Source organism: Volvox carteri, assembly GCF_000143455.1.
Source record: "Volvox carteri f. nagariensis unplaced genomic scaffold VOLCAscaffold_45, whole genome shotgun sequence".
NCBI lineage: Eukaryota > Viridiplantae > Chlorophyta > Chlorophyceae > Chlamydomonadales > Volvocaceae > Volvox > Volvox carteri.
Genome location: NW_003307588.1, coordinates 682,066 through 707,913, shown reverse-complemented (window position 1 = coordinate 707,913; position 25,848 = coordinate 682,066). Strand labels below are relative to the sequence as shown.

Genomic DNA, 25,848 nt, shown 5'->3' with positions numbered 1-25,848 from the left:
CTAGAGGATCCCCTGCGTGTGTGTGTGCGTGTGCGTGTGTGTGTGCGTATGTGTGCGTGTGTGCGTTTGTGCGTGTGCGTGTGTGTGTGTGCGTGTGTGTGCGTGTGTGTGCGTGTGTGTGTGCGTGTGTGTGTGCGTGTGTGTGTGCGTGTGTGTGTTACATCACCTCCTAGAGTTGCGTTATGCTCTCCAGAGTTGCAAACTGGGGGGCTCCATACATACATACATACATACATACCTGGAGCCATTGGGGGGGGCCGCTCTGAGGGGACCCCGGCGGGCTGCACGAGATGGACGTGTTGGTGTGTTTCGTGTGTGTGTGTGGGGGGGGGGAAATGACTGAACGAGGGGGGAAAGAAGTCCGAAAGGTAAAGGATGGTATTGCGGTTGTGTATTGGGTGTGTGGTTGGGTATTGCGATGGGTCTTGGGGTTTTGGTCGACTTGGGCCGTAGCTAAACACATTCACATTCACATCTACATTTACATTTACATTCGCATTCACATTCACATTCACATTCACATTTACATATGCATGCACCGTGCAGGCCAATGCGGGCTTCCTGGTGGATATCGCCTCCGTCTCCCCGGAGGCTAAGGACTCCGGGTCCTTCGTGTCGGCAGGAGTGGCCATGCCCGCAATCGCCTCCGCGAACGGTGGAAGACCAGCCGCAGCGGGTGGGGCCGACGGCGGCGGTGGCGGTGGCGGTGGAGGCGACGCCGCGGCTGCTGCCGCCGCCGCGGCTGAGATTGCCAAGCTAAAGAAGGATTACGAGTCGTTGGAGAAGCAGCTAGAGGAAGTCTCAAATGAGGCGGCACGACTGCAGGTGTGTGTATGTATGTATGTATGTATGTTTACGTGTATATGAAATGGTGGGTTGAGAGGAAGAGCTGGTGTGGCCTGGCAGCGCCACTGCCGTACACAGCCGTACACAGCCGTATGGGTGCATGTGCCGTGTGCCTCTGTATGACTTAGATTACACTGTGGGCTGCGAGAGCCGGGGGTCGAAGCCGAAACACAGCGCAAGGGTCGGGAGCACACAGCACAAGTCGGTTAGTCTGTATGTATGTATGTATGTATGTATGTATGTATGTATGTATGTATGTATGTATGTATGTATGTATGTATGTATGTATGTATGTATGTTGTTACAGGGTGGTTAAGCTTCGCCAGCGGCCCCCTTATGTATATATATTTATTGGCATCCACATCCCGTCAATGTTAATAGTCGTACGTGCAGAGCGGCCAGTACTGCGCACATCTATTCCATTTGCGTCGCTTCTTGACACGTACTCGTCGTACTTATGTGTTTAAATTGTACGAACGTCCGTACAGGACTTGGTGGATGATCTTGAGGAGCAGCTGATTGCGAAGAATGGCGCTACAGAGGAGGCCTCTGCGCAGGCAGCGGCGGCGTCAGCACAGGCGACGGCGGCGGCAGCGCAGGCGGCGGCGGCAGCGGCGGAGTTGGCGGCGCTGCGAACTCAGGTTTCGGAGCTGGAGTGTCAGTTGGAGGAGGCGGCTCGTGAACGTGGCGGGCTGGAGGCGGCGTTGGCGGAGATGGAGCAGCGGCTTGTTGCCACTCACGCGGCGCTGGCTTCTGCCAACCATGAGGTAGGCTGTTGCTCGGCGACGTCCCCCCCTCCACCCCTCACCCAACACACACACACATTCACCCCCGTAGCGCCCAGGTGCTCAGTCACTACTACTACTAGTCCAGGACTACTACTAGTCTAGGACTACTACTAGTCTAGGACTACTACTAGTCTAGGACTACTACTAGTCTAGGACTACTACTAGTCTAGGACTACTACTAGTCTAGGACTACTACTAGTCTAGGACTACTACTAGTCTAGGACTACTACTAGTCTAGGACTACTACTAGTCTAGGACTACTACTAGTCTAGGACTACTACTAGTCTAGGACTACTACTAGTCTAGGACTACTACTAGTCTAGGACTACTACTAGTCTAGGACTATTAGCTCTAGTGGGTTTAATGGAGCGCATGTGTAGATAATCTGCATGCGTGCATATGAAGATACAGATGGCTGATATAGTAATAGTTGAGTCCTTCCCAGTGCTGTTAAAAGTTAGTTGGCGATTCCGTTAGTTTGCTAGTTTGTTAGGGGGGTCTCCTGGTGCTGTACGACGTCTTAAGCCATGGCGTGTCTTAAGATGCGTTCCTTCGTCTTCCGTCACTCTCGTTTCAATACTAAGATGCAGATCAGATACATACATACACAGGGTTTGGCACTACTGGTAAGGCGCGACCATTGCCCCCGGGAGATCCCGGGATCGATACCCATTAGGGTCAAAGTCCTTCTGATGGTGGAAGGCATTGCGCCCCTAGTTGATGGACGGTGGTGACCTGGGATAAAGTTAACCTGCGAGCCGACCAGGAACAGAGTTGGGCCGCTGTTGACCCGGCAGATTCCGTTGGATGCTGGTGGTGGGTGCGGAACCTGAGCGATCCACTGAGAAGTTGACTAGGGTGACTGGATGAGGGTGCCCCGAAATACCGGGGAAGGCAGGGTTTCGCAGGGTAGCTGCCACGGGCGAAGATATGCCCCCCTGTTCCACACATCATACACACATTGGTGGTGTTTTGGGGGTGTTTCAGAGAGCCTTTGACTTCGCCCTAGCTGAGACTTGTGGACTCGCTCTAGCGGGACCTGAGAGCCCTTCGTGGTGTATTCAATGCAGCGCCATCCCCGGATGGAGAGGCTGCGGAGTGGCTGCGTAGAGTGTTAGCAGTCTGAGTCGAGGTCGGGAGCACACAAGACTAACCGACTTGTGCTGTGTGCTCCCGACCCTTGCGCTGTGTTTCGGCTTCGGCCCCCGGCTCTCGCGGCCCACAGTGTAATCTAAGTCATACATACATACATACATACATACATACATACATACATACATACATACATACATACATACATACATACATACATACATACATACATACATACATGCGCTCCTGCACCCGTCCAAGCTTCCCCCGTTTCTGTGTGTATTTTTCTTTGCGATACACGTTGTGTGTATGAGTGTATGTATATATGTGCGCACGCGGCGGCTGATTGCGATGTGTTATTGTTGTTGTTATCGCATGCGGGAGCAGGCGGCGGACCGAGCCCGCAGCCGACCATCAGCTCTGCCGGAGCCACGTATTGAGACGGCATCTATGGCGTCAGGCAGTGAGGCGGGTTTCGGAGCCCTTGGTGGCGGCGGCGGTACGGCAGGTGGAGCGGTGGGCGCCACCGGCAGCAGCGGCATGAGCTTGAGCACCCTGCTCGGGGGCGGAGGCGTGTTGGCGCACCGCGCCGCGATGCCGCTGGGTATGAGCATGCGATTGCCCAGCCTGGCTTCACGTGAGTATGTATGTATGTATGTATGTATGTATGTATGTATGTATGTATGTATGTATGTATGTATGTATGTATGTATGTATGTATGTATGTATGTATGTATGTATGTATGTATGTATGCTGTGGGGTTGAGCCCCGGGTAGAAGCTGGCGAGCTTGGCGAGCGCGGAAGTGTGTGTGTCTGTGTAAATGTACGAACGTACGTGTGCGCCCTGTTTGTACTGCTGTCACGTTTACATTGCTATTGCTGCTGCTACTGCTACTGCTACTTTCACTTCTATTGCTACTGCTACTGCTACTTTCACTTCTATTGCTGTTGGTGGTGTCTACTGATCTTCACTCCACCTCCCCAACAAATACACCCGTACACACCCGTACATCCGTTCATGCACCCATTCGTGCAGTCCGAGCTCACGGCGGCGACATGCGTTCCGTGCTGGAGGAGCTCGGCCTGGCCACCCTGGCTGCCCGCTTCGAGGCGGAGGACATTTCTCCGGGCTTGCTGCCGTACCTGGACGATACGGCACTGCGGGAGCTGGGGGCCACGTCTGTGGGTGCCCGGCTCAAACTGAGAATCGCGGCACAGGCCCTGTTCCTGGGCTGATGGGGGCGGCCGCCAGTGTGGTGTGTGCGGGGGGGGTGGGGGACTAGACGCGCACGAGCGCACGAAAGCGCGCACGATAGAGAAGGGCGTTGGAATGGGGACTGTACGGCGATCTGTTGCGCCGGTAGTACCTGTGATGGTGGTTGTGATGGTGGTTGTGATGATGGTTGTGATGATGGTGGTGGTTGTAATGGTTGTGATGGTGGTTGTGTTGATGATGGTTGTGATGGTGGTTATGATGTTGGTTGTGATAATGGTTGTGGGCTTGGGGCGATGTATCTGATGTATTTGATTGCTCAACGGCGGCGCTGAGCTTAGTCGGAGAGCTCTCCAAAGTTGAGAGCTATGTGTGCGTCCTGTCATCACTTGGGTGGGGTGGGTTTGCTCGGTCGTGGGTGCTTGTCTGTCTATCTGTCTGTGTGGATGTAGATGAAGGGGGAGGGCAACGGCGAGGCGAATGGGGACTTGATGACAGGTGTTTTGGTTGGAGGTGTGTTTTGAACCCCGGGGGGGGGGCCGCCCGGGCGCTGAAATTGGGTCAAGCCTTCCCTGGACCCCTAAGAATGGGAAAGGCGGGTGGGGGAGGAGAGAGGGGGGGTGAGGGGGCTACGAGTCCGTGTGTATTGGGTGGGGGGAGGGTTGTTGGGTGACCGGCCGTTAGTGGCGGCGTTAATTTTAAAGGCTGACCGTCCTGTCACCATTACCACCGCATACAAACAAGCATACATACAGATTTACCATTCCGCCGTTTCCCTGGTGCCGGGCAGTGAGGGGGGCCGCGCGTGTGTGTGTGTGTATACATGTGGGTGGGTGGGTGTGGGTGTGCGTGTGTGCTGGTGTTGGATGACATTGGGGCGGCGGGTGAGGAGACGGGGCGGGGGGAGTTCACGCAACCCCGGGGTCCCTGTGTGCTTTCGTTTTCACTAAAGAAGATGAACCAAATAGTGGGAGAGAGAAGGCCCTTCCGGGAGCTGCTGCTGTTGCGGGCTTTGGTGGGCTAGGCAGCGGCACCTTATGTACTTAGTAAATGTTAAGGCTTGTAAATGTTAAGGCTACGTGTGAATGGTTTCCGTGTAATTTTAGTGGTTGGGAAAATCGCCAACATCGTCAACGCGCAATGTGAATGTGTTCATATGTATATAGATGGGAGAGGTGGAGAAGGAGGGTTGTTGTGGGGGAGGGAAGGGCGCTCCAAAGCCGCCTAGGCGGGCCTCGCTCCTCTTCACGGCTTATGCGGCTTTGGCTTATTTCTCTCTGTTTGTGGCATTATTAGCCTTTAATTTTAGTATTATCATTATCATCCAGTGTTCTGACTGAATTCAAATCCTGCTGATTAATGATTCTCAAGGCGACAACTGGCTCTCCAGTAGACGGCTGTGAGGGAAGAAAAAACACGCTTGTACGGCAATGTTGAGAGCTCAATTTGTGTGGGTTTGGCGTCTCGCGCGCTCGAGACCACCAGCTTCTGATCTTTTCTAACAAAAGAAAGAAAAATCTATCCTGTGGTACGGTATTTCGTACACCTGTTTGTATCCCCCTCTAGGCTGCGGGCCGCATTCGCTTTCCTAGCAGACCCCGGACGGCGGGTGGCGGGCGGCGCGAACTTGGGGCCCTTTCTTTGGATCTGAGATCTTGCATGCGAAGGAAGCTTCTCGAAAGCGGGGCCGTAGAAAGGAGTACGGTGCCGTACAAAGAAGATTTCTGTGATTCTTGCACTCGGCGTTTCCGCCTTGAGATGCGGCCTTTTCCGCGCGTTGTGTTGTGTATTGTGTTGGGGTAGCTTTTGTGGGTCCACCTTTTTTGGGTTCGTCAGGTCAATAGCAAAGCGTGCTTTTGCTTTTAAGGCTTTGGTTCCGCCTCCCCCCTCCCCTCTTCCCCCTTCCGCCTCCCCCCTCCCCCCTTCCCCCTTCCGCCTCCCCCCTTCCCCCTCCCCCCTCCCCCGGGAAGGGGTTTAAGTGGGGTTTCTTGACCGGGGTGCAGCAGCCGGAGCGTTTCTTTCTCCGAAGGCTGGAAAGCCACACACACTCACACACGTATGTACGTACATACAGACATACAGACATACATACAGACATACATGTAAGCACACACACTCACACACACACACGCCGCTGGCGGTTCGCGGGGTATTGGCCTCGGGGTCCCCCCAAGGCGCCCTCCGTGCCATTGTGTGGATGGATGTGAGGGAGCGCGGATACGGCCTGCTGGCGCCACTACTACTACGGCGCTTCCTCCTTCCTTCCTTTTCTTATTGTTGTATGTGTGGAAAAGCGTGGCGGCGAGGATAGCCTTGTGTTGCATCTTGTTGTGCTGTTGGATGTGAAAGCTCTGGCGTCTTACTTAGCTATACGATGATACGGGTTACGGAGCATGCGGAGGAGGGCGATGGGTATGTAGGCGTTTGGAGAACTTCTCTCTTCCCCATGTGGGTGAGCCCCGGGGTGGGCGGTACAATGCATGTGGTCGTACCAACCAAGAGGCGGTTTAAGAGCGAACGGGGGGAGGGTTAAGATCCCATACCGCGCGATAATTTGTGGCGGCTAAGGAGCGGCGAATGGTGTTGTACAGCTTCCGGGTTGGGTTGGGGGGTAGGGGGTAGGGGTAGGGGGGAGTACAGGAGGAGGGTCGGATGGGGGAAGGGGAGAAGTTGACCACCCGCGAAGTTGGTCGGCAGATTGCAGTGCGACCGCCACTACCATCATCCGTGCAATGTTGCCGCCAACCCGGTGTGTGTGTATGTATGTATGCGCGTATGTATGTGCGTATGTAGGTACGTAGGTGTGCTTGAGGGGGGAGTGTTCTATTCAATGATGTGAAGTTCGGCGGCTAGGGAAAGGAAGGAGGACTGTCCCGCGTGCTTTTGACAATGCCCGTAACCTTGAGGTATGCAGGTATGTCTGTAATATGTTTGTCTGTATGTACGCGAAGTTTACCGTTGCTACGTAATGTCGTGTCGGCTTCTGGTTTCGGGGCCTTGAATCTCTTGGGTCTCTTGAACGTCTCGGTCCCTGGGCCCCGTGTTTGTGTTTTGTGTACGAACATGCGCGCAAAGAATTATGATGTGGTGTTGATGCTGGGGCGGGCTCTACCTCCGCGTCACACACAAGCCCCCGGCTCCTCCAGAGGCCGCAGCTGTAGGGGCCGCAGCAAAGAGGTGTGCGGGCTGCGTGGACGTGTTGTATGATGTTTTCCGTGTTCTCGATGCGGGGTGCGGGTCCCGTGAGGCTGGGGAGAAGTCAAAATGGGTCAAGTACCCGAGGTGTCCTGATATCTGTCTGTCTGTCTGTCTGTATGCATGTGCGTTGTCACCCCGCGGTCATGCGGCGGGGGGTTTGGGGGGCACCTTGGCTTCCACTCGTGCAAGGAAAGTGTGTGTATGTGGATTGGTGCATATGTGGTTGACGGCGGTGTGGCAAGGAGAGGATGAAGACGAGAACCCGCGGCAGCACTTCACCGTTGTACTCGGTTGTGTGATGGAAGCGGTCAATGAAGCAGCAACTGACCGCGTTGAGCTGCTGTCTCTTCCTCGTCTATTTTGTCCGCTCCTGGCCCCCGTGACCTGGTTCGCTTCTTCTCCTTGTTGTTGTGTGCCGTACACGATGGACGGGTTTAAGATTTGCGGCCGTTACGGGAACCCCACATCGATCAAAGATCGATTTGTTAAAGATGTTTACATGGGCAGTACAAGGAAAATATTTCATCTGTCAGTGTGCATCAGGCAGCACACTAGCACGCAGCAGATAAGCAGGCATGTCTGGTCGCTTCACCGAGCCCGGTGTAGACAAGGGACTTCCCATGCCTGGTTAGGCACTTGCCATCACGATATTCCATTACGCTCAACCGAGTTGTTTTTGTCCCGGCCAATCACCGATTGGTAGCGTAGCCCATCGGTGGGGTAAAGGCCGGTAACCCAGCCGACCGGTGAGCAAACCTGTGTAACGATACGACAAGCCTTGCTGGCTCGCCTTGGCACCTCTGTACATAGGAAACCACCTTGTTAATAATAGCTTGAGGGATATCGCTTGATGAATCATTTGACGATTAGCTTAACTTCGGTCTAAACGCCATAGGATTATATACATTCCTCCCTCCGCTCATCCAACCTTCCATACAACCGCCCTTCTATACGTCCCTCGACGCGTCAGACTCACTCCTTTGCGGGCTAGAACGGTAACAACGACAATCGTTCAACTTTTGCTTTCCTTGGTTGGGTTCGAATAGCGGTCTTGAAGCTGATATTCACGCGTTAGCGCGACCGGACCCCAACATGCATATCGAATTTGTAATTCATTATGCTTCTTTTGCCGGACGTTCTCAATCTGTTACACACAGATATGGTTCAGATCCGGGTCGATTACCATCTGCTTGTCCTCCTGTATACAACAGAAACATCGCGTGGTGCATGTGCAGGTGTACATCACAGCTGATCCGTAACGTCTACACACGAGCAAGGGCTGCACGCGTGATGCCATTCGATCGCCCTATCCACTACGGTTCATATTTTACGAACTCACCCCACGGTGCAGTCATGCCCCGCGCACTGTCAACCGCGCACCGCGCCACAACACAATAAGAGCGCGACGTGCTACACATTAAAAACAGACGCAGAAGTAGCAAAAGCATGATTGGCAAAAAACGTTGCACACCTGGATACGGGCTGACTTGGAAAATTGCACAACTCCGGTGTCAACGCGCAAAGTACGACATACCACCTGGTACGACAGATAGCGATACGAAGATTGAAGCATCAGCAGGGGTAATCAGGGCGACATACAGCATTTAGAGCTGATGCCAAGCCCTGACTCAAGACAGGTAATTAGACAAAGATTTTCTTGCGCCATCGCGGAGATGAGGTGTGCACCATGTTAATTCTCCTACAATCCACCAAACATGACGTGCGCCCACTGCCGAGAAAAGACTTCTCCCCAGTGCCAACAACAACAACAACAACAACACCCCATCAACAACAGATGACGAGTTACAGCACAACAAGAATCACGCAGCATGCGATGGTAGTCCCTAGTAGTGTTATGCAAATGTCCCTAGCAAGGTCTTCAGCATGCATTTGTGTCATGGACGACGAAAGAGCAGCGTGCATTTACGACGTGTTGACGATGCATGATGGCGGAAAGGAAGCCTCTTCATCACAACGACAACAGATTTCATGACGAACACTAACTAGCGGCTGCCAGAGGAACAGTGCCCTTCACCTTAATTTAAGATAAGAGCATCATCATCATCATCATCATCATCATCATCGGCAGCAGCAAGCAAGCAAACAAACACCACTTTATTCTCGCCACCGAAAACCAAAGGACAGCATTCAGGCTGTTTCATTCAAAAGTGCCCGGTATTAAAAAGATTCAAAAACCGAAATCACCAAAAACCAAACCAACAAGCACAACGGATCAACCAACAAACCAACGAAGATTCGGAATTCGAGATTCCGATCTCCTAAACGAGCGTCATTTTTCACCCCGTCATTGCCATTTACTCCATCGCCGCCCGACGGAAAGCCACACCTACTGTTTTGTCCATCCCCCAGTCGACCTTCGTACTAAATCCATGCCGGTTCTGTACACACAGCACTTCCATTTCCTCGCCGTCCAGCTGCTGCCAGTAGCGGCCCCCGGCCCGCGCCCCGGCTTCCCCGGCGCCGCCCAGGCATGACCGCCCCCGGTTCCCCCTTCTCGAGAAATGGCAAGCCACTGCTCGCTGTCGCCATCGCGGCTGACTGCAGCATCTGCGGTATTTCCGCCGGCACTGCCGCAGCAGGCACCACAGCCTCCCGCCGCAAAATGCGAACGCCCTGCGCAAACCTACCCGACGCCTCCGCCTCGTTGCGTGCCGGCGCCTGTAATGTCTGTTGCAGATTTTGAGGCTGTACCGTCTCACTGTTTGCCGCCGCCTTTGGGCCACAACCTTGGCCATGGTGGCCTACGGTCACTGAGGCTGCCAGCACGACTCGCTGTGCCTGACCATAACCTGAGGCCGTTGCGATGGCCATGGCGGTTGATCCGGCTGCCGTTGTCGTCGGCTTGGACGCCTGTACCTGGCAGTACCGCGCCTCTATTGGTCGACTGCTGTCAGCTCCGCTTAGCAGGGGCCCGGCAAGTGCACCTGACTTCGTCTGCTGCCGCAGCGGCAGCAGTGGCTGCTGCGGGGCAGTGGCTGCTTTGAGATGTGGAGGCTGCGGGGCCCCATTTGCTACAGCTGTCGCAGTGCACGTGGTGGAAATGGTGTGCCCCGCCGCGCGAGCTGCGTTGGCGAATCCTCGTGCCACAGTCGGTGCCAGATTGCGTGTGACATTGTCCCGATACAGCTTCAGCTGGGGGTATATGTTTTGGACAGGGGGAGTGCGGGCCAGGAGGGCTAAGACAGGATCAAGTATACGCCGGGAAGAGGAAGTGAAATAGGGGCCATGATGAAGAAAGTTTTGACGCATCTCTGCCCGCATGCCCCTTCAGCCTGCCTACCTTTAATGCGCGTCTCTCTGTTTACAAAACCCTGACACGCATTAAAGTCTAGAAAGGTAAGCGGCCGCAGGGTCTTTGAGCGGTTTACAGACATGGAACAGGCTGCATAACTGTGCACGCAGACCTTTCAATATATTACTGCAGCTGAAAATTTATCTTTCGTTTGAGGAATTTACCTGTTTCACGTTGAACGAGTCTGTGTGCGCAGCGCTGCGCGAGAACTCCTTCGCGGGGCATTTCCCAACTAGGACACGGTAGGTCAACGCGTCCTGGAGGCAGTTCCAGACGGTTGAATCATCAAGGCCCACCAAGTCGATGAAGTCCAATCCGGAGGAAGGAGGTATCGGCGCTGGCTCCCCATGGTCTGCTCCTAAGCGGGGTCCCGCATCGCCGTGCGGCGCTGGTGTAAAACGCCGCGGCAAACCTACTACTACACGAGGGTGGTATTGGATGAAGGCATTCGGAGGTGGTAACTAACTCCAGATAAGACGGCGATTATACATGCAGGCCAGTACCGGTATTTGTAATACCCTGGGGCAGATTTATTGTTTCTCCGGAAAGGGAGAAACCTCTCGGAAACCATATTTAAGGAGAACCTTGCAAGAGCCGGGCTCTTAATCAATATTCAGGTTCCCAAATTTGCTGAACCGGCAATATGCACGGACACTCTCTGGGTTGACCGCTGGAAACACCGGAAAGCTTGCCAAAGAGCGCACCTTCTGTTGCCGGAATTGTAAGCGTGGCGCTCGGTGCAGCCCTCAATACCACCAGCACTTGACTTCGTGCATTTGGCCGCTCTGGTCGGCAAGCGTATGAACTCCGGCACCGCAAAGATGGGTTAATGCCAAAAACGGGGTTCATTTTTGCACGTACGCCAAAAGTGTGCCTCGTAAGTGCTCGGCTAAACGAAGGCGCGCCGGTTGACAGGAGGGTCTAGGCGTATCGCGCCAGGGGCTGTTGTGGTCTTCATAAAAGATGCACCTATGGACAACGATGCATACTAACTATCAAGAGTACTTGTGCAGTTACGGCGCCGGAGAGGGCACCTTTTCCCTGCACAGAATCTTGGAGCCGTACAACGTGATTTTCCTCGTCAGCCCACGGCCAGTACAAGGGCCCTCTACACACATTAGCTAGAATATTACAATTGTAGGTGTCACTTATTATGTGTCATTTCTATTTGGCACAAAGTAATCACGAGACTGGGAAAGGTCTTTCCTTCTTAGTTGACGAGAAAGCCACAGATCCCTTGGGACTGGCTTGCTTAATGCGCTAGGGTACCGTACCTGTATAACGCCTTATTTGGCAGCTCTGCAGTTGATCACGACCTTGCACACTGAGGTACATCCGCATCTTCGGGCCGATGAGTCAAGTTCTGGATGCTGTCATAGCGTGCTCAAAAGACCCTTTTCACCATATTCATATCGTCTCAGCCCTATCGCTCCTCATCGCTTGACATACACGAACCCAGGAGGGCTTTAGATCAGCCAAGTGATGGAAGCAATTCACGGCAGACTTTAACAAGGCCTCGCATCAATCAATCCGGACGGACGATGTAGTCACAGGGATGGTGTCCTTCAGACATCGTTTCTTAGACATCGTTTCACCCCTTCCACGAAACGTTGGAAGCAACGTATACGCTGTCCTTCCTTAACGACCAGTCAAAGACGAAGCAGTTGTCTGCACCGGCCTTACAAAGTATTGGGAGCTTGTATCCCGTCGGAGCCTCCTTGGCCTCCTTTTGTAGCAACGTATTAACTGTGAGCATGTGCGGCGTAATGCTGCATGCCGCTGCAATGCATAATTCGGGTTCAGGCGCTCCAGGTGCAGCAACCAGCCAAGCCCAGGAAGTAGCAATGGCGTGCATCCACCGCACTGCGAAAAGGAAATTTTCCTGTGCCATGCCGTGCCATGCCTCATCATGCCGTGCCGTGTCGTATCCAGACGAGCTTATGTGTTGACACGCACATAGGCCTGACACGCATGCACCCGGTGACCTCAGGCTTACTGTCAACCGCATGCGCATAGATGGAATCTGTCGAAAATTATGATCTGTTGAACGTTTAGGAAAAAGTAAATCCTGCTAAAGCGGGATTGATAGCAATCCTTACAGGATTGGTTACGCAGCTTCAGCCTACATGCTAATAAGCGCGCGTGGTAACCTAAAACGTACAGCGATAAGGTTAGCAAGCTTGCAGCGGCGGGGAACGGACGGTGTACGAACGTGTACGGATATAGCAAAACAAAGATTTCATCTCTATCCAACCTGAAAGGTATTAACTGCTGACCTAGCCCGAGATGGTGTTTAAGGAGAGACAGCACTGCTCAGGCTCAAAGCGGACAGACGAAGCGATGCATGCGAACTGAAGAAATAAATGGGAGAAAGAGAACGCCGTTCTGTCGTTCGGCTACGAAGGCAAGGCCGAACATACCCAAACTGAATAACATGAGACGCGCGCCGCAACCCACCGAGGCAATTTATCACATATATATCTATGCACATGCATAAGACCTCCTGTACAACAGTACACGCCACTACGAGGAAACGCCGTACAACAAGATATACGACGATCATGAGCAGTAGACCATGCAGCGTTTCCTGGATACACCAATTAACGCTGCGGTGAAGCTACTAAACAGGGGCCCTCCAAAAGTCAGATTAAAAACACACAAGAGATGTTCCGTCTTACACCAGTGCCAAGCCGAGTGGACTTATGACTCAAGCACTACAGAAAGTCCTCCCCCGGCGGTTTCACATCCTCACAAAGTCGCCGTAACATCGTTCCATGATAACGTGCATGAACGTAACGTCGTCTCAAGCTCCCGAGTCCCAACTGCCCACATTGGGCCACTTGACAGTCGGTTGTTGACAGAGGTTATATACTCCGTTGGTGCGGTTGGCACAGCCCACCAGGTTTCCAACACTTCTAGACGTACCCACGGGTCACTCCACCTCCCAACTTTCAGTCATTTAAGTCTGAAACTAAACCTCACACGCCGGCAGCTACGCATAAGCCAAAGCAAACCGAACGAAAACGTCGCAGGGGTCGCAGGGCCGTAGCCACCGCAAAACTTGTGTCGTTGTCCGTTGTCTTCAAACCGTCCTGGCAAGTGTGTCCTAGCAAAACAAAAACAGACCGTCGCTAAGCATCTCTGTGCGTGTGTGTGTGTGTGTGTGTGTGTGTGTGTGTGTGTGTGTGTGTGTGTGTGTGTGTGTGTGTGTGTGTGTTACATGGTCGTGGGTGCGCCCCCGCAAAGCATATGGCTTTTGGTGTAACAACTTCGGGTTCAAGCATTGTATCCTCTTCAAGACGTAAAAGCGTTGCCGCTACTTTTCACAATAAACCCTTTTTGGCAGGGGTACCGCATATCTGGTTTCGGTTCCTGAGGCCGCGACTACCCCTACGGGGGCGTACTTGGGCCGCCAAGCCACATAAGCTTCACAGCCGCAGCAGTGTTCTCGCAGCAGCAGCGGTAGTGGCAATAACAACAGCATTCACCGACACGCACCCCATCACACCGTCCGTTACCACCAGGAAAATACCAAAGAAAGGCTCCGGAATGCCTGGGGAACCAAAACAAGAAAAAGAGAGTAGCACCATCCCGCAAAATCCCCTCAACGGCCTGCCGCCTCATTTGACCGACAAAAAAGTGGTCGGTAGCGCTTTGGCGCCATGTTCTGACCAGATCTGGTTTGACCCGACCCGACCTCATCTGATCTGATCTGAGTCCAATTGTGGTCAACGCTCTCTCAGCGACGGAATCCGATATCCATTTGGGTCAATTCGGATCCATTTGGGTCAGGGCGTGGACATCGAGAGAAAAAAACACGTCTTCCACCGTAGCGGCCGGGAGAGTAGTTGCCACTACAGAAACTACCCCACCGCGAGAAACACGTAACGCGAATTATAAAAGGGGGACCCAGACCGTCACAGTGCCGTACAACAAGAGAAGTTAAGTCGCAGTTCCGACTAAGGACCGTCGGTGCCTGAAGCGCACCGCGGGGGCCACAACGGCTGGATGAGAGAGTACCCGTGTACGAGCCAGCCAACGCAGCCCCCGCTAGCTTCCTAACCAGCACAAGTCGATACATGACGCTCAAAATGAAGGGCCGTTTTCCTAAGGTGTGTTTTGGGCTGAGTGACGTGCTGAGTGAGCGTGCGTAGCGACTTAGGGGTGACACAGTGACACCTGTGTAAGTGTAAATCTGCGTGTACAGCACAGCCACCACACCAAGATGAAAGCCGTTGAAACCGACCCTTGACAGCCTGTAAAATTTCAACCACCATTACCACTATTACTGCTTTAACTACTATTATGATTTTTATCATCATTATTATTATGACGATGATGATGATGGCGATGATGGCGATGATGATTATCACCGCAAAGCCCATAGAAACATAGCAATACTTCCCAAAAAAGATCAACCCTGCACAGCTATCCGCCGTGCAACCAACCACAGGGAGCTGCGGCGTGTGGATCCAGAAAACTTACGCCTCAACCCCTTAACCTGACTCGCAACGGTCCAAACCGGCACCACCGTGTTCTCAACTGCCGACCATAGCTTAGCTGTTGTACATACATGCACAGATTTGGCCTTGGCTAACTTCTGTAGCTCCTTCCTCCGCCTCCCCCTCCCCCTCTTGCCCTGGCAGCAAGCTTCGCTCGTTTGTGGTTCGTCTTTCCCCTCCTCCCTTCCCCCTCCCCTACCGTTCACGTCTGTCCCAAGCACAGGCAGGATTAGCAATTCGAGCCGGCCATGCCATTTTTTCGATGCTCCCGGAGAATTTTAACAAACTTAAGCCCCGAAACCGCCACACCCCACACGCCGCCACGGGCCCCCTGTACTACCCCGCCCGTACCAGGTCCCCCGAGCTCTGTGTATAGGGGGTGTGTATACGCCATGTGACACAAGAGTTCCCCTTGCGCCTGCGTGCGTGCGTGTGCGTGTGTATGTATGTCTGAGTATGGAACCCCCTATCATTCACCCCAGTAACTCAAAAAACGTCCTTTCTGGATCCCTCACAACCTAACTGACAGTCTGTACGGCTCACACAGTCGTACGCCGTACACTCGCACCTTGAAAAACAAGCCAAATGGACTTTGTGCGCGTATACACCCAATCCACACCACTTATCAGAGGTAGCAACCCGTTGCGAAGCAGCAAGGTGGTGGTGATGGTGGTGGTGGTGGTGGTGGTGGTGATGGTGGTGGTGATGGTGGTGGTGGTGGTGGTGGTGGTGGTGATGGTGGTGGTGGCGGTGGTGGTGGTGATGATGGTGGTGATGGTGGTGGTGATGGTGGTGGTGATGGTGGTGGTGGTGGTGGTGATGGTGGTGGTGGTGGTGATGGTGATGGTGGTGATGGTGGCGATGGTGGTGGTGGTGGTGGTGATGGTGGTGATGGTGATGGTGGTGGTGTCGACACGTCAGGAAGCAGCGGAAGGTACAGCAGAGCTAGTCGCGATGGAGGGGCCCCCAGCCAGCCAGCCAGCCAGCCTTCCAGCCAGCCAGCCAGCCAGCCAGCCAGCCTTCCAGCCAGCCAGCCAGCCAGCCTTCCAGCACACAGTCTAGGATAACCGCGCCCCTCTCCAACAAGCCAAGAACAACGCCACGCGATGCCACGCCACGCCCTTTCCCTCCTGCTCCCTCCTGCCGTAGCTCAAAACGTCGCAACTGGGTTTATTGGGTTATTGCGGGGCTACTCATGCATGAATGCATGCATGCGGTCCACCGCCGCCGAACGGCGGCTGAACGCCGCTATATATTGGCCACCAAATGGCTAAATGGATTTGCTGTATGGCCGATTTCGTGGACCCATATGGGTCGTATGCGACCTCATATGTATATGGGTCACAGCGTCCGATCCAATCCACCAATAAATTTAACGAAACCGGACAATAATGGGTCTCGCCGTCGGGCGTTTTGCACACCAAGCCATCCAGCCTCTCCACTGCACAACTCCAGCTATACAACGTCCATGGCCCCCCCTCAGGCTTTTACGGACACACCCGCACTTGTGTGCGGAACTTGTAACTTGTAACTTGTATAACTCACGCTACAATCCGTTTGTATGTGTATGTCTTTAACGTGGTTCGCTCGCAGCCGAGTGAGAAAGAAGTGGTCGAAAGAACCCTTTTCCCCCCCTGAAAAAACCCCCCTGAACAACCACCCCCCCTATTGCCCGGAACGATATGGGTCACACACGGATGCGATGGAGGAGGATGGTATGTGGGTATGCCATTATACATCTCAGCGGCACTTAGGGTTTCCATAGCCTCCATTTCTCCCTCCCTCACCCTCCTCTTCCATCCTCCTCCTACATAGACTCCGGCTCCCCCGCCTCCGTAGCTTCCTCAATCATCTCCTCTAGATCTCCCAGCCGATTGCTGACCCGCGAAGTCGCCGGGTGGTGCGGCCCGTACATCTCCACGTAGAGTTCCAGTACGGTGCGGTACAGCTCTAGCGCTTCGCCGTACTCCCGTAAACTTTGGTTGAGCGCCGCCAAGCTCAGCATGCAGCCCGCGGTGATGGGGTGTCCGCTGCCGTACACAGTTGCATAGCGCTGGTATTTTTAGCAGCGGCGGGGAGAAAAATGAAGGGGTGGGGTTAAGGTAGAGGGGAATGAAAAGGCGGGAGTAAGGGAAAGGCGAAAAGTCGTCTGGGGGCGGGAAAGACGGGAAAAGAAAATACAACAACAAAAAAAAAGAAAATACAATTCACATAATTTTTCCTGCCACGAAAGAGAGACAACAAAAACAAGCACAGCAATAATAAAAACAACGACACAAAATGATCAATGATAACAACAATAGCAACACCAGAAGAGGCAGCGATCCGCGTACAACCGATGCAAGATAGCGCCCCTGCTCGACGCAGCTATTTCCTTTCATTGCGGACGCGCCACGCAGACGCCTCACGCACGGCAACAACGGCCCCGCTCACTTGTACGGCACTGCGGTACAATATCCTCGCGGCATGCGCCTTGCCACACGCCGCCTTGAGCTGAGCCAGCTGGTGCGCACACCGGGCCTGCGGATACCAGCCAAAGGACGGGCGGGTAGCTCAGGAATAGTAGTAGTAGTCCAGCCCAACAAAGTCCAGCCCAAGAAGTAATTTTACGGCGATCCCAGGGATTTTACCAAAAGAGATTGCGGGCAGTGAAGTGTGCGGTATTAGTAAGGTTAGGGAGGGGTATTCAGGGGGTCCGCAAGCTTCACTGATGTGGTCAGGCGTGGGGTCACGTTAGGAAACTAGACAGGCCGGGTTGGGAACGTTGCAAGCCGTTGCAAGCCGCCTGATGATTGATGTACAGCCTGAGGTTATTAGGGTTAAAAACAACAGCAGAGCTCCGAAACCTACCTTGAGCTCCTCACGCTTCCTCGGCGTCATCCCCCGCGGCATCGGCGGCTGCGGACTGGGCTGGTTTAGACTGCTGTGCGGTTGCTGTGGTGCCGCTGCCGCTGCCGGTGTCGATGTCGATGACAAGGAGGATGTGTGTACGACAGTCCCATTTGTTGCGACAACAGGCGAGCCGCAGCCTGATCCGCTGCCATCGGCGCCGCCGCCGCCATTTCCGTACTGTGGACGACTGCCTGAGAATAGCGACGCTGAGGAGGACAGTAACGACGACATCGCGGTGGCGCCGCCGCCGCCGCCGCCGCCGGTGTTGCCACTGGCGGTGGTGGTACTGGTGCTGCTGCCGGCGCCCGTGGGGACCGACGTGGAGGAGGCGGCGCTGCCGATGCTGGCAGTAGCACTGGCGGAGGTGGCGGCCCAACCGCCGCCGCCGCCACCACCTGCCGCCGCCATCGCCGCCGCGGCAACCACTGCCGCTGCCTCGTCTTCATCCTCCTGGAGCCGTACAAGCTGAGCCTGAAGCAATACAGCAATAAGGGTGTTCCTGAACGTGTTATGTTTCATCGCCGCTCCTTACTTGAACTATTTGAGGGGACAGGCAACCAGCCCCTGAACGCCACCACACAGACCTAGCCCCCGGGGCCCCAAGGCCCGTGCGGTGGTGGCGCACACCACCAGCACCAGCACCAGCACCAGCACCAGCACCAGCACCAGCACCAGCACCAGCACCAGCACCAGCACCAGCACCACCACCATGACCACCACCATGACCACCACCATGACCACCACCATGACCACCACCATGACCACCACCATGACCACCACCATCACTGCCCTGCCCTGCCATGCACTAATCCACCAATACACTCGTCGTGCTTTGGACTGTGCCAAAGTTGGTACGCTGGGCACTTCCGTCCACAGTTGCCGTCCGCCTCAACTGCTGTACCACAAGGCAGGGGAATTACCCTTGGATGGCCCCCCTGCCTGCACCCCTTAGCCTCACCTAGGCCCAGCCCTACACACGCCACGCCATGCCACGCCGGGCCCCATCGGATGAGAGGCTCTGGTCACCCCAGCCACTCACCCGGAGCAGCTTCCGCGCCTCTTTGTCTCGTCCCGTTGCCGCCAGACATGTCGCCAGGTCGATAGCGGACCCCACAGCTATTTCGCTGAGTGGCCGTCTCCGGGCTTCACGACCAGTGGCGGCACGCTGCAGCAGAGGAATCGCCTCGTCGTGCCTGGGGACAGCGGCGACGGTGGATGAAAAAACACCGGAAGATGGAGTATGAATAAGGAAAAGCGGTTCCCGAGGCGATTCGAACCCTAACGCACATGTTTAGAGAAGCAGCAGGCAACTGACCACGATTAACATGATGTGCATACATCTACTACCAGCTTGCAGATATGCAAATGTACATATATACTACTCTCAGTGAAGCGGTTAAATCACTCGGGGCCTGGAGGCTCCAACGCGCGCGTGAAGGGGGAAGACGAACCACAAACGAGTGATGTGCTGATACCACCGTACATGTTATGGGGGTCGATTAAAACAAGACAAGGTCGATTGATAGCGATGTCGAACATGATGGGCTAGAAAGAAAAGATGGGAAGATATCTACCGCGCCCTACCAATCAAGCACCCCTGCACCGTCCGGGCTCACCTGCCCATGGCTATGAGCACCGTCCCCAGGCCTTGACGCGCCGTCAGCGTCTCCGGATGGTTGTGCCCCAGGAAACGCTCCAATACTGCGGAAGCACTGCGGAGCAATAGCTCAGCCTCCTCCAGCGGCGAGCCCCCGACTGCCGCAGCAGCGCCCGCCGCAGACCCTGACGTCAGCGGCGCCACCGGCGGCGACGCCAGTCCGAGATACTTACGGCCTGGCGACGCGGCGGTGGCGCCTACACGCGGTGGCGACGGCGCTACGGAGCTGACAGCCCGTGATGGGGAACGTCCTCGCCGGCCTCCGCCTCCGCTGCCGCGACGCAGGGGTTTTTGCTGCTGTTGCTGTTCTTGCTGTTGCTGACAGTGAATCAGCAGCCAGCCCAGAGCGGCTGCGCAACGGGCTGTATCGGGGTGGTTGGATCCATGAAAAGATCTGGCGGCCGCCAGCGCGTGCCGTACGACCCGCAATGCCGTTGCCGACTGGCCCAACGCCGCCAGCAGGCGGCCTGTGCTGACCAGGCGAGCGAGGTCAGGTGCAAGGGGCCTGTACGGCGCGAGTCCGTACAATGCGGGCGAATCGGGAGCCGGCGGCAGCGGCCTGGGTTCGGCGGCGGCGGCGATAGCAGCGGCAGTGGCAGCGGCGCCGCTGCCGTCACCGCCGGCGCTAGGCGATATGCCCAGAGAGGCCTTGCCACCGCCTCCTACGCCGCAACTGCCGCCGTTGCGTGACTGCTGACCAGCATCTGATGGGGGAGAGTGACCTTTCTCTACACAGTCAGCTCTGACGGGGAGGGCTTGTCCTCCTAAAAAGCTACTGAGCGATTCCATGACTGTGGCAGGTCCTTCGGAACCCGAATCCAGATCCAACTCGCATTCGGCATCCGACGGAAAATCTGAATCTCGATCCAAATCTGATCCGGCGCCAGCAGCGAAGGTACGGACTGCCACGGTGGTTCCACGATTTACATGGCCCTTCTGCAAATTATGTCCCCTACGGATACGGCCAAAGGGCGTCGCCATAAGGCCTGCTGCCGCCGCCGCGTCAGCCGCCACGGCATCCTGGTACGGCAGCGGCGCCGGCAAGGGCGCCGACGCCGCCACCGCCGCGGTCGACGTCAGTGCCGCTGTAAGCGGCGCCAGCGGCGCCGTCGGCGCCGCTGTTGGCAGTGCCGCCAGCGGCGTCGCCGCACTGCTGACCGTCAGCAGCGGCGCCAGGCGTGGCAGCGGCTGAGACAACGGCACCTGGCTCTCCAAAGAACTCCAGCCGCGGGGGGTTAGGGACGCAAGGCCCGACGCCTGTTGAAGCACCGGCGGCGCCGCCGCCACCGAGACCGCCGGGGTGGCGGCGGCGGCGGCGGCGGCGTCATCGCTCCCGCCGCTGCTATGTGCTCTTGCGCCTCCGCCACTGGTTATACGACCGCCGCTCCCCACTGCCGTCCCCGTGATGCCGGAGGGGGCCCTAACTGGCAGAGTAGGAAGTGGCGGGGAAGCCTCCCAGGGCGCAACTGGAGGGCCGAGGTGGGGAAAGAGGTGGGGAAGCGGCCAAGAGGTTTATGGGGTTGGAATTGATTGAAAAATATGGTCCAAACAAGTTAAATATAATATAATATAATATATAATAGATTTATAATATATTATAAAGAAACTTGGTTTTTTAGTAAAAAAAAGGTGGTACACAAATGAGGTGGTATACGAAGGTAAAAAAATACTCAATAACAAGACAAATACACGTGAAACACTTGGGTGAGGCATGAACAGGCAATTGCGCTTGTAGCAGCGGGAAGGGAAGAGGGAAGAGCAGGGGCGAGAGAAGGCTGAAAGCAACCCTTAGCCTCTGGGCTGAACAATGCCTTCAATGGAAGGCCACAAGCCGTCGCCGTCACCATCGCCATCGCCGCCACCGTCGCCGTCAACACAAATTCAAGGGCCCTATCTATATCCTATACCCAGCCCAGCAGTAATTATTCCTGAAATGCAGCATTTGTCTCTTCTCCTGAACTACCCGTCTATCTCTCCGGGGTATCCAGTTAGATCAATCTTTGTACTGTAACCATAACAGCCCATACCGCTTCATTCGCCAGTGTGGTTCGTCTTACGCAACCCGGTAGGAGCCCTTACCAGCGCTGCTGCGCAACTGAACCATGCGTCCACTGCCGTTAACGCCGCCGACGGCGTGGTGGTCCCCGAATGCCGGCGACAGAGCTGGCGGAAGGGCCGTCGGTGACGGCAACGACGGCACTGGGACCTCCAGCGGCGGAATAAGGTTTCGGGGCCGCCGAGGCGCCGCTGGCGCCTCACCGGCAGCGGAAGCGCCCGCAGCATTTTCGTACGGCGCCGCCGCTGCCAGGGCCGCCGCTGCCCAGCTGCTGCGCGCTACGTCAGCGCCGCCGCCACCGCCGCCGCACCCGCCGCTGAATGTACTGCCCCCGCGAGCCCGACGATTTAGGCCGCTGCCTCCGCCTCCGCCGCCGTCGAGGGCCTTAAGATGCAGGTCACAGGCCGTGTTACCTGTAGCTGCTGCTGAAATGCCGCTGGCGTCGTCGTTGGACCCTACATTGCTGTGAGCCAAAGGCAGCGCATTGAAGGACATCGAGCGGCCCGACGCGTCTCTCGGGAGGCTATGTGCTACTGCCGATGCTAGCCCCACGGAGGAGGAGACAGCGACGGCAGTAGCAGTCGGCGGCAGTAGCGCCGCCGCCGTCGTAGACGACCAGCTTTCCCCTGCAAGCTGCAGCGCACGGGTGCCGCCAGGAAAGCTCGCACCCCCCGACGGGCCCGACTTCAACGGCGACGACAGGAGCGATGGACGCGAGGCCGACAGCGGCGACGGTGAGTACGACAAGGATGACTGCGGCTCCAGCGCGTTGACGCTGAAGGACCTAGTCTGTAGTACGGCGTGCACCTGCATCCTCGGCGACGCTGCCTGCTGCACAGACATGGAGCACGGGCATGCCCCCGAGCTCCCAGACGCCGCCACCGCCGCCGCCGCCAGCGCTGGCGGCAACGACGTCGCGATCTGCAGCTGTAACGACGGCCTTCCCGAGCTCATACCCACAGGACGAGACAGGAGCGTGTTCGCCGCTGCCGTCGCCGCGGCCATCAGCCCTTCCCGTACGGTACGACTAGGCAGCGGGTCTGCGGCGTAGATCGCGGCCGCTGCTGCCGCTGCAGCGGCGCCGCTGGCGGCGCCTTCACGTACTGCACGCATTGCAACTCGGTCTAGGGAGGCGTAATTGCAGGCGAAAGACGACGGGAGATTACCGGCCGCGCCGCTGCCGCCAGCAGGAGCTACTGCAGCTGCCGCTGAGGAAGGTGATAATGGCTCTCCGCCCAACCCCACGCCGCTATGGAGAACCGCGCCGTATCCTGCTGCCGCCGCCGCCGCCGTACCGTCGTCATCTTCATCCTGCCTCCGAGCTGCGGACACAGAGAGCCCTTGGAAGGCGGCCTGCAGGCCACAGATTTTCATTCAGTCCATCAACCTCTATCCTTGCGCTTGCGACTAGGCCTGAGATCCAATACTCACACGCACATACGTACAGACACACACAGACAGATAGACAAGCAGACACGAACAAATTCTTTCGGTAAAATTACTCCTAAGTCATCGTCCTCGCCAGCTTCCTGGCCGTGGCCCACGTCAGACCAGCACACTACACCACAGGGACATACATACATACATACATACATACATACATACATACATCGCGACCCACAGTGTAATCTATGTCATACATACATACATACATACATACATACATACAACTAAGTTGAGGCGCCGTTGATCCGCTAGATTTGGTTGGATGCTGGTGGTGAGTTGCTGAACCCAACGAATACATTCTGAAGTCGGATGGGGTGAACGGATTAGGGTGCCCCTCTAGCAGGGGGGAGCAGGGACTGCCCCGGGAAAGGGGGCCGCTGGTGAAGCTATACCACCCTGTAACAACATACATACATACACGTACTCATACAGCAGGCACGGACCTGCAGCAACGCCAAGTCCACCTCCGGCGGCGCTGCCACCGCCAGCGTTGCGCCGCCTTGCGCGCAACCTCGGCCCCGCAGTACATGCCAGGCCGCCATCGTGACGGCGGGCTCCCTCAGCCCGGCGCCCTGAGACCCCGGCAGCAGTACGACATGGCGGACGGAGGCGACGGCGGAGGGCAGAGCACGGACTCGCGCCAGGGAGGCTTCTTCCAGGGACGGCGTCACCACTGCCGCCGTCGTCATGGCCGTCGTCATTTGCGGGTTCCACAGTGGGGGCGCGGACCTACAGCTACAGCCACAGCGATAACGGTAGCGATAGCGATCGTCACAACCACAACCACAGCCACAACCACAGCTACAGCTACAACCACAACGACGACAAAGGTGGGACCATTAGGTGGTGGTGTTCGCACACATCACACACGCTTGTTCGGGGTGGGGATGTTTTGACCTTTTCACCAAGGAAAGCTGGCGGGGAGGCAAGGACTTGGTGAAAGATGATGTACGGCAATGATGCTGGCGGGGAGGCAAGGACTTGGTGAAAGATGATGTACGGCAATGATGCTGGCGGGGAGGCAAGGACTTGGTGAAAGATGATGTACGGCAATGATGCAGAGTAGGTACATGACATACATACATATAAACGCCCTCACGTGATATGCTCTGTGTGCAACCGCGCAATCGCATGTTGTTTTGCTCGCTCCCCCCCTCCTCCTCGCCCCCCATACACACAAACCACACGGGAGAGGCACACCTTGGCCTCCCGCCCCCTTAGCGCACTACCCTGCCGCCTACGACGACCTACGCCGCCAATACCTTGCCCTTCACCTTTTCCCCCCTTCCTGACATACATAAACACACACACACATACACTCGGCCACCTTTACCTCGGGGGAAAGGAGAGCCGTGCTGCTGCCCCTGCACCTGCCCCTGCATAATAGCCGCCAGCTGCTGCCGCCGCCGTGGCTGCTGCCGTTCCCGCAGATGATGCAAGCGGGTGAAAGTTCACCGCGAGTAAGTCAAGCCACAACGCGACGGGCGGACCGGCAGCCGCGGCAGCGGATACGTTGCCTCCACCACCAGCTCCAGCTCCAGGGCTAGGTCCCGGACTGGGGCTGCGGCTAGCGCCCGAGGTGTCGTGCGCCCCAGGTGCATTGAAGGAGGGCCAGAAGCTCAACCCGATGGCAGATGCTGGCGAGGGGTGATCCACCAGAGGTTGCTCGGCACTGCGACGGAGCATTAGCCGCGCGCCGGCGCCGCTGCTGATGACGCCGGCAGCAGCAGCAGCAGCAGCAGCAGCAGCAGCAGGAGCGTTGTTGGCGGCCGTGGCGGCAGCGGCGGCTGCCTGAGGATTGAACGCGGCGAGGTGACTGGTAACGCAGTCCACTACGTCAGAAATTTGCTCGTCCCAACTGCAAACGACCACGTGTGTGGGACGCGCGCGGTATTCCGCGCCGAGCAGTGTAACATAGGCGCAACGGGCTGCACGTGTGGCGGGCAGCACGAGGGACCAGTACAGGTCCCACAGCGTAGTTCCCGGGCGGCTGGTGGTTCGAAGGGTTTCTAGGAAGGACAGGGTGACGCCCGCCGGGCCGGCGCTGCTGGCGGTGGGCCCCTTGGCGGCGGCGCTTGTGGCGCCGCTGGCGGGAAGCGCTGGGAGCTCCAGGATGTGGGATTTGCGGGGCCCGGGTCCGCGGGAGAAGCGGCCTTCGTCAGCGCTGCTGGCATCGCCACTGGCGTCGCTGTCGGCGCCATCTGTGTCGGAGTTGTTTCTGCCGCCGTCGCCGTCGTCCGTTGTGAATTGGACGCCGCGACGGGGTTGCCGGGTGGTGGTGTGGCTGCTCGCGGGGCCGTTGGAGCGAGACGGCCGGCAGCGCGCTGCGTCAGGTCCCATAACATCAGATGGTGCCCTGCGGCGGGTGTCCGTGCTTAGGACTCCCCCTGCCGCAATGGAATGATGCTTGTGGGGCCGGCCCTCGACACTTGTCACACCGCTGCAGTGAGTTGCGCGTCGGCTTGAAGTGAAAATTGGTACCAGAGCATGGGTGCTGTTGGATACGGCCACTGCTGTGCTGCGATGGCTAGCCTCGGCATGCACTCCTGGGCTCATCGCAAGGCTAATTGGTGTGCCAATAGCCCTGTTACCATCGCCTTCTTTATCGCAACCGTACTCATGTCCTAGATGATTCTGCATAGCTGTTTGGGGACGGTCCAACGCGCCGTGCGTCTGGTATCTGCATTACCTTCCAAACGAGGTCACCTGCCAATCCCTTGCTACTCCAGTGCGGTGGCACCTGTCTAAAGAGCCTCCCAAGTGGGCCCAGAGCCCAAACGCGCAGCGCTGTGTACTGCCTGCTTGTGAGTCCTGAAAGTGAGGTAAAACTTCAGATAGCGAGTA

At 56.4% G+C, this 25,848-nt stretch overlaps 5 protein-coding genes across 5 annotated transcripts in view; 3 read left to right on the top strand and 2 right to left on the bottom strand.

Moving 5' to 3' along the window:
* The window catches only part of vop5 (volvoxopsin-5, sensory rhodopsin with histidine kinase domain), a gene marked incomplete at both ends in the record, with an annotated part of 14,077 nt that extends 12,346 nt beyond the window's left edge, over positions 1-1,731 (top strand). The window contains 4 exons of the mRNA XM_002954752.1: positions 547-825; positions 935-1,051; positions 1,488-1,613; positions 1,684-1,731. Of these exons, the coding sequence (XP_002954798.1) occupies positions 547-825; positions 935-1,051; positions 1,488-1,613; positions 1,684-1,731 (570 nt within the window). The remainder of the gene's footprint in view (positions 1-546; positions 826-934; positions 1,052-1,487; positions 1,614-1,683) is intronic.
* Positions 1,732-3,077: 1,346 nt separating this feature from the next.
* Positions 3,078-3,963, top strand: VOLCADRAFT_95630 (uncharacterized protein; the record flags this gene model as incomplete). Its single annotated transcript, XM_002954751.1, has 2 exons — positions 3,078-3,234; positions 3,764-3,963. The coding sequence occupies 2 exons, from the start codon at positions 3,078-3,080 to the stop codon at positions 3,961-3,963; spliced, it is 357 nt and encodes a 118-aa protein (XP_002954797.1).
* A 4,307-nt stretch (positions 3,964-8,270) lies between these two features.
* Positions 8,271-12,465, bottom strand: VOLCADRAFT_106527 (uncharacterized protein; the record flags this gene model as incomplete). Its single annotated transcript, XM_002954700.1, has 4 exons — positions 8,271-10,291; positions 10,616-10,866; positions 11,156-11,236; positions 12,126-12,465. 4 exons carry the CDS (start codon positions 12,463-12,465, stop codon positions 9,521-9,523), a joined length of 1,443 nt encoding a protein of 480 aa, XP_002954746.1. The 3' UTR covers positions 8,271-9,520.
* Positions 12,466-14,530: 2,065 nt separating this feature from the next.
* Positions 14,531-16,227, top strand: VOLCADRAFT_95628 (uncharacterized protein; the record flags this gene model as incomplete). Its single annotated transcript, XM_002954750.1, has 4 exons — positions 14,531-14,563; positions 15,177-15,307; positions 15,583-15,887; positions 16,103-16,227. 4 exons carry the CDS (start codon positions 14,531-14,533, stop codon positions 16,225-16,227), a joined length of 594 nt encoding a protein of 197 aa, XP_002954796.1.
* A 533-nt stretch (positions 16,228-16,760) lies between these two features.
* VOLCADRAFT_95627 (uncharacterized protein) lies at positions 16,761-25,644 on the bottom strand (the record flags this gene model as incomplete). Its single annotated transcript, XM_002954699.1, has 11 exons — positions 16,761-17,006; positions 17,387-17,473; positions 17,804-18,316; positions 18,473-18,682; positions 18,885-19,038; positions 19,462-20,968; positions 21,582-22,911; positions 23,448-23,576; positions 23,738-23,811; positions 24,375-24,641; positions 24,939-25,644. 11 exons carry the CDS (start codon positions 25,642-25,644, stop codon positions 16,761-16,763), a joined length of 5,223 nt encoding a protein of 1,740 aa, XP_002954745.1.
* Between the last annotated feature and the right edge of the window lie 204 nt (positions 25,645-25,848).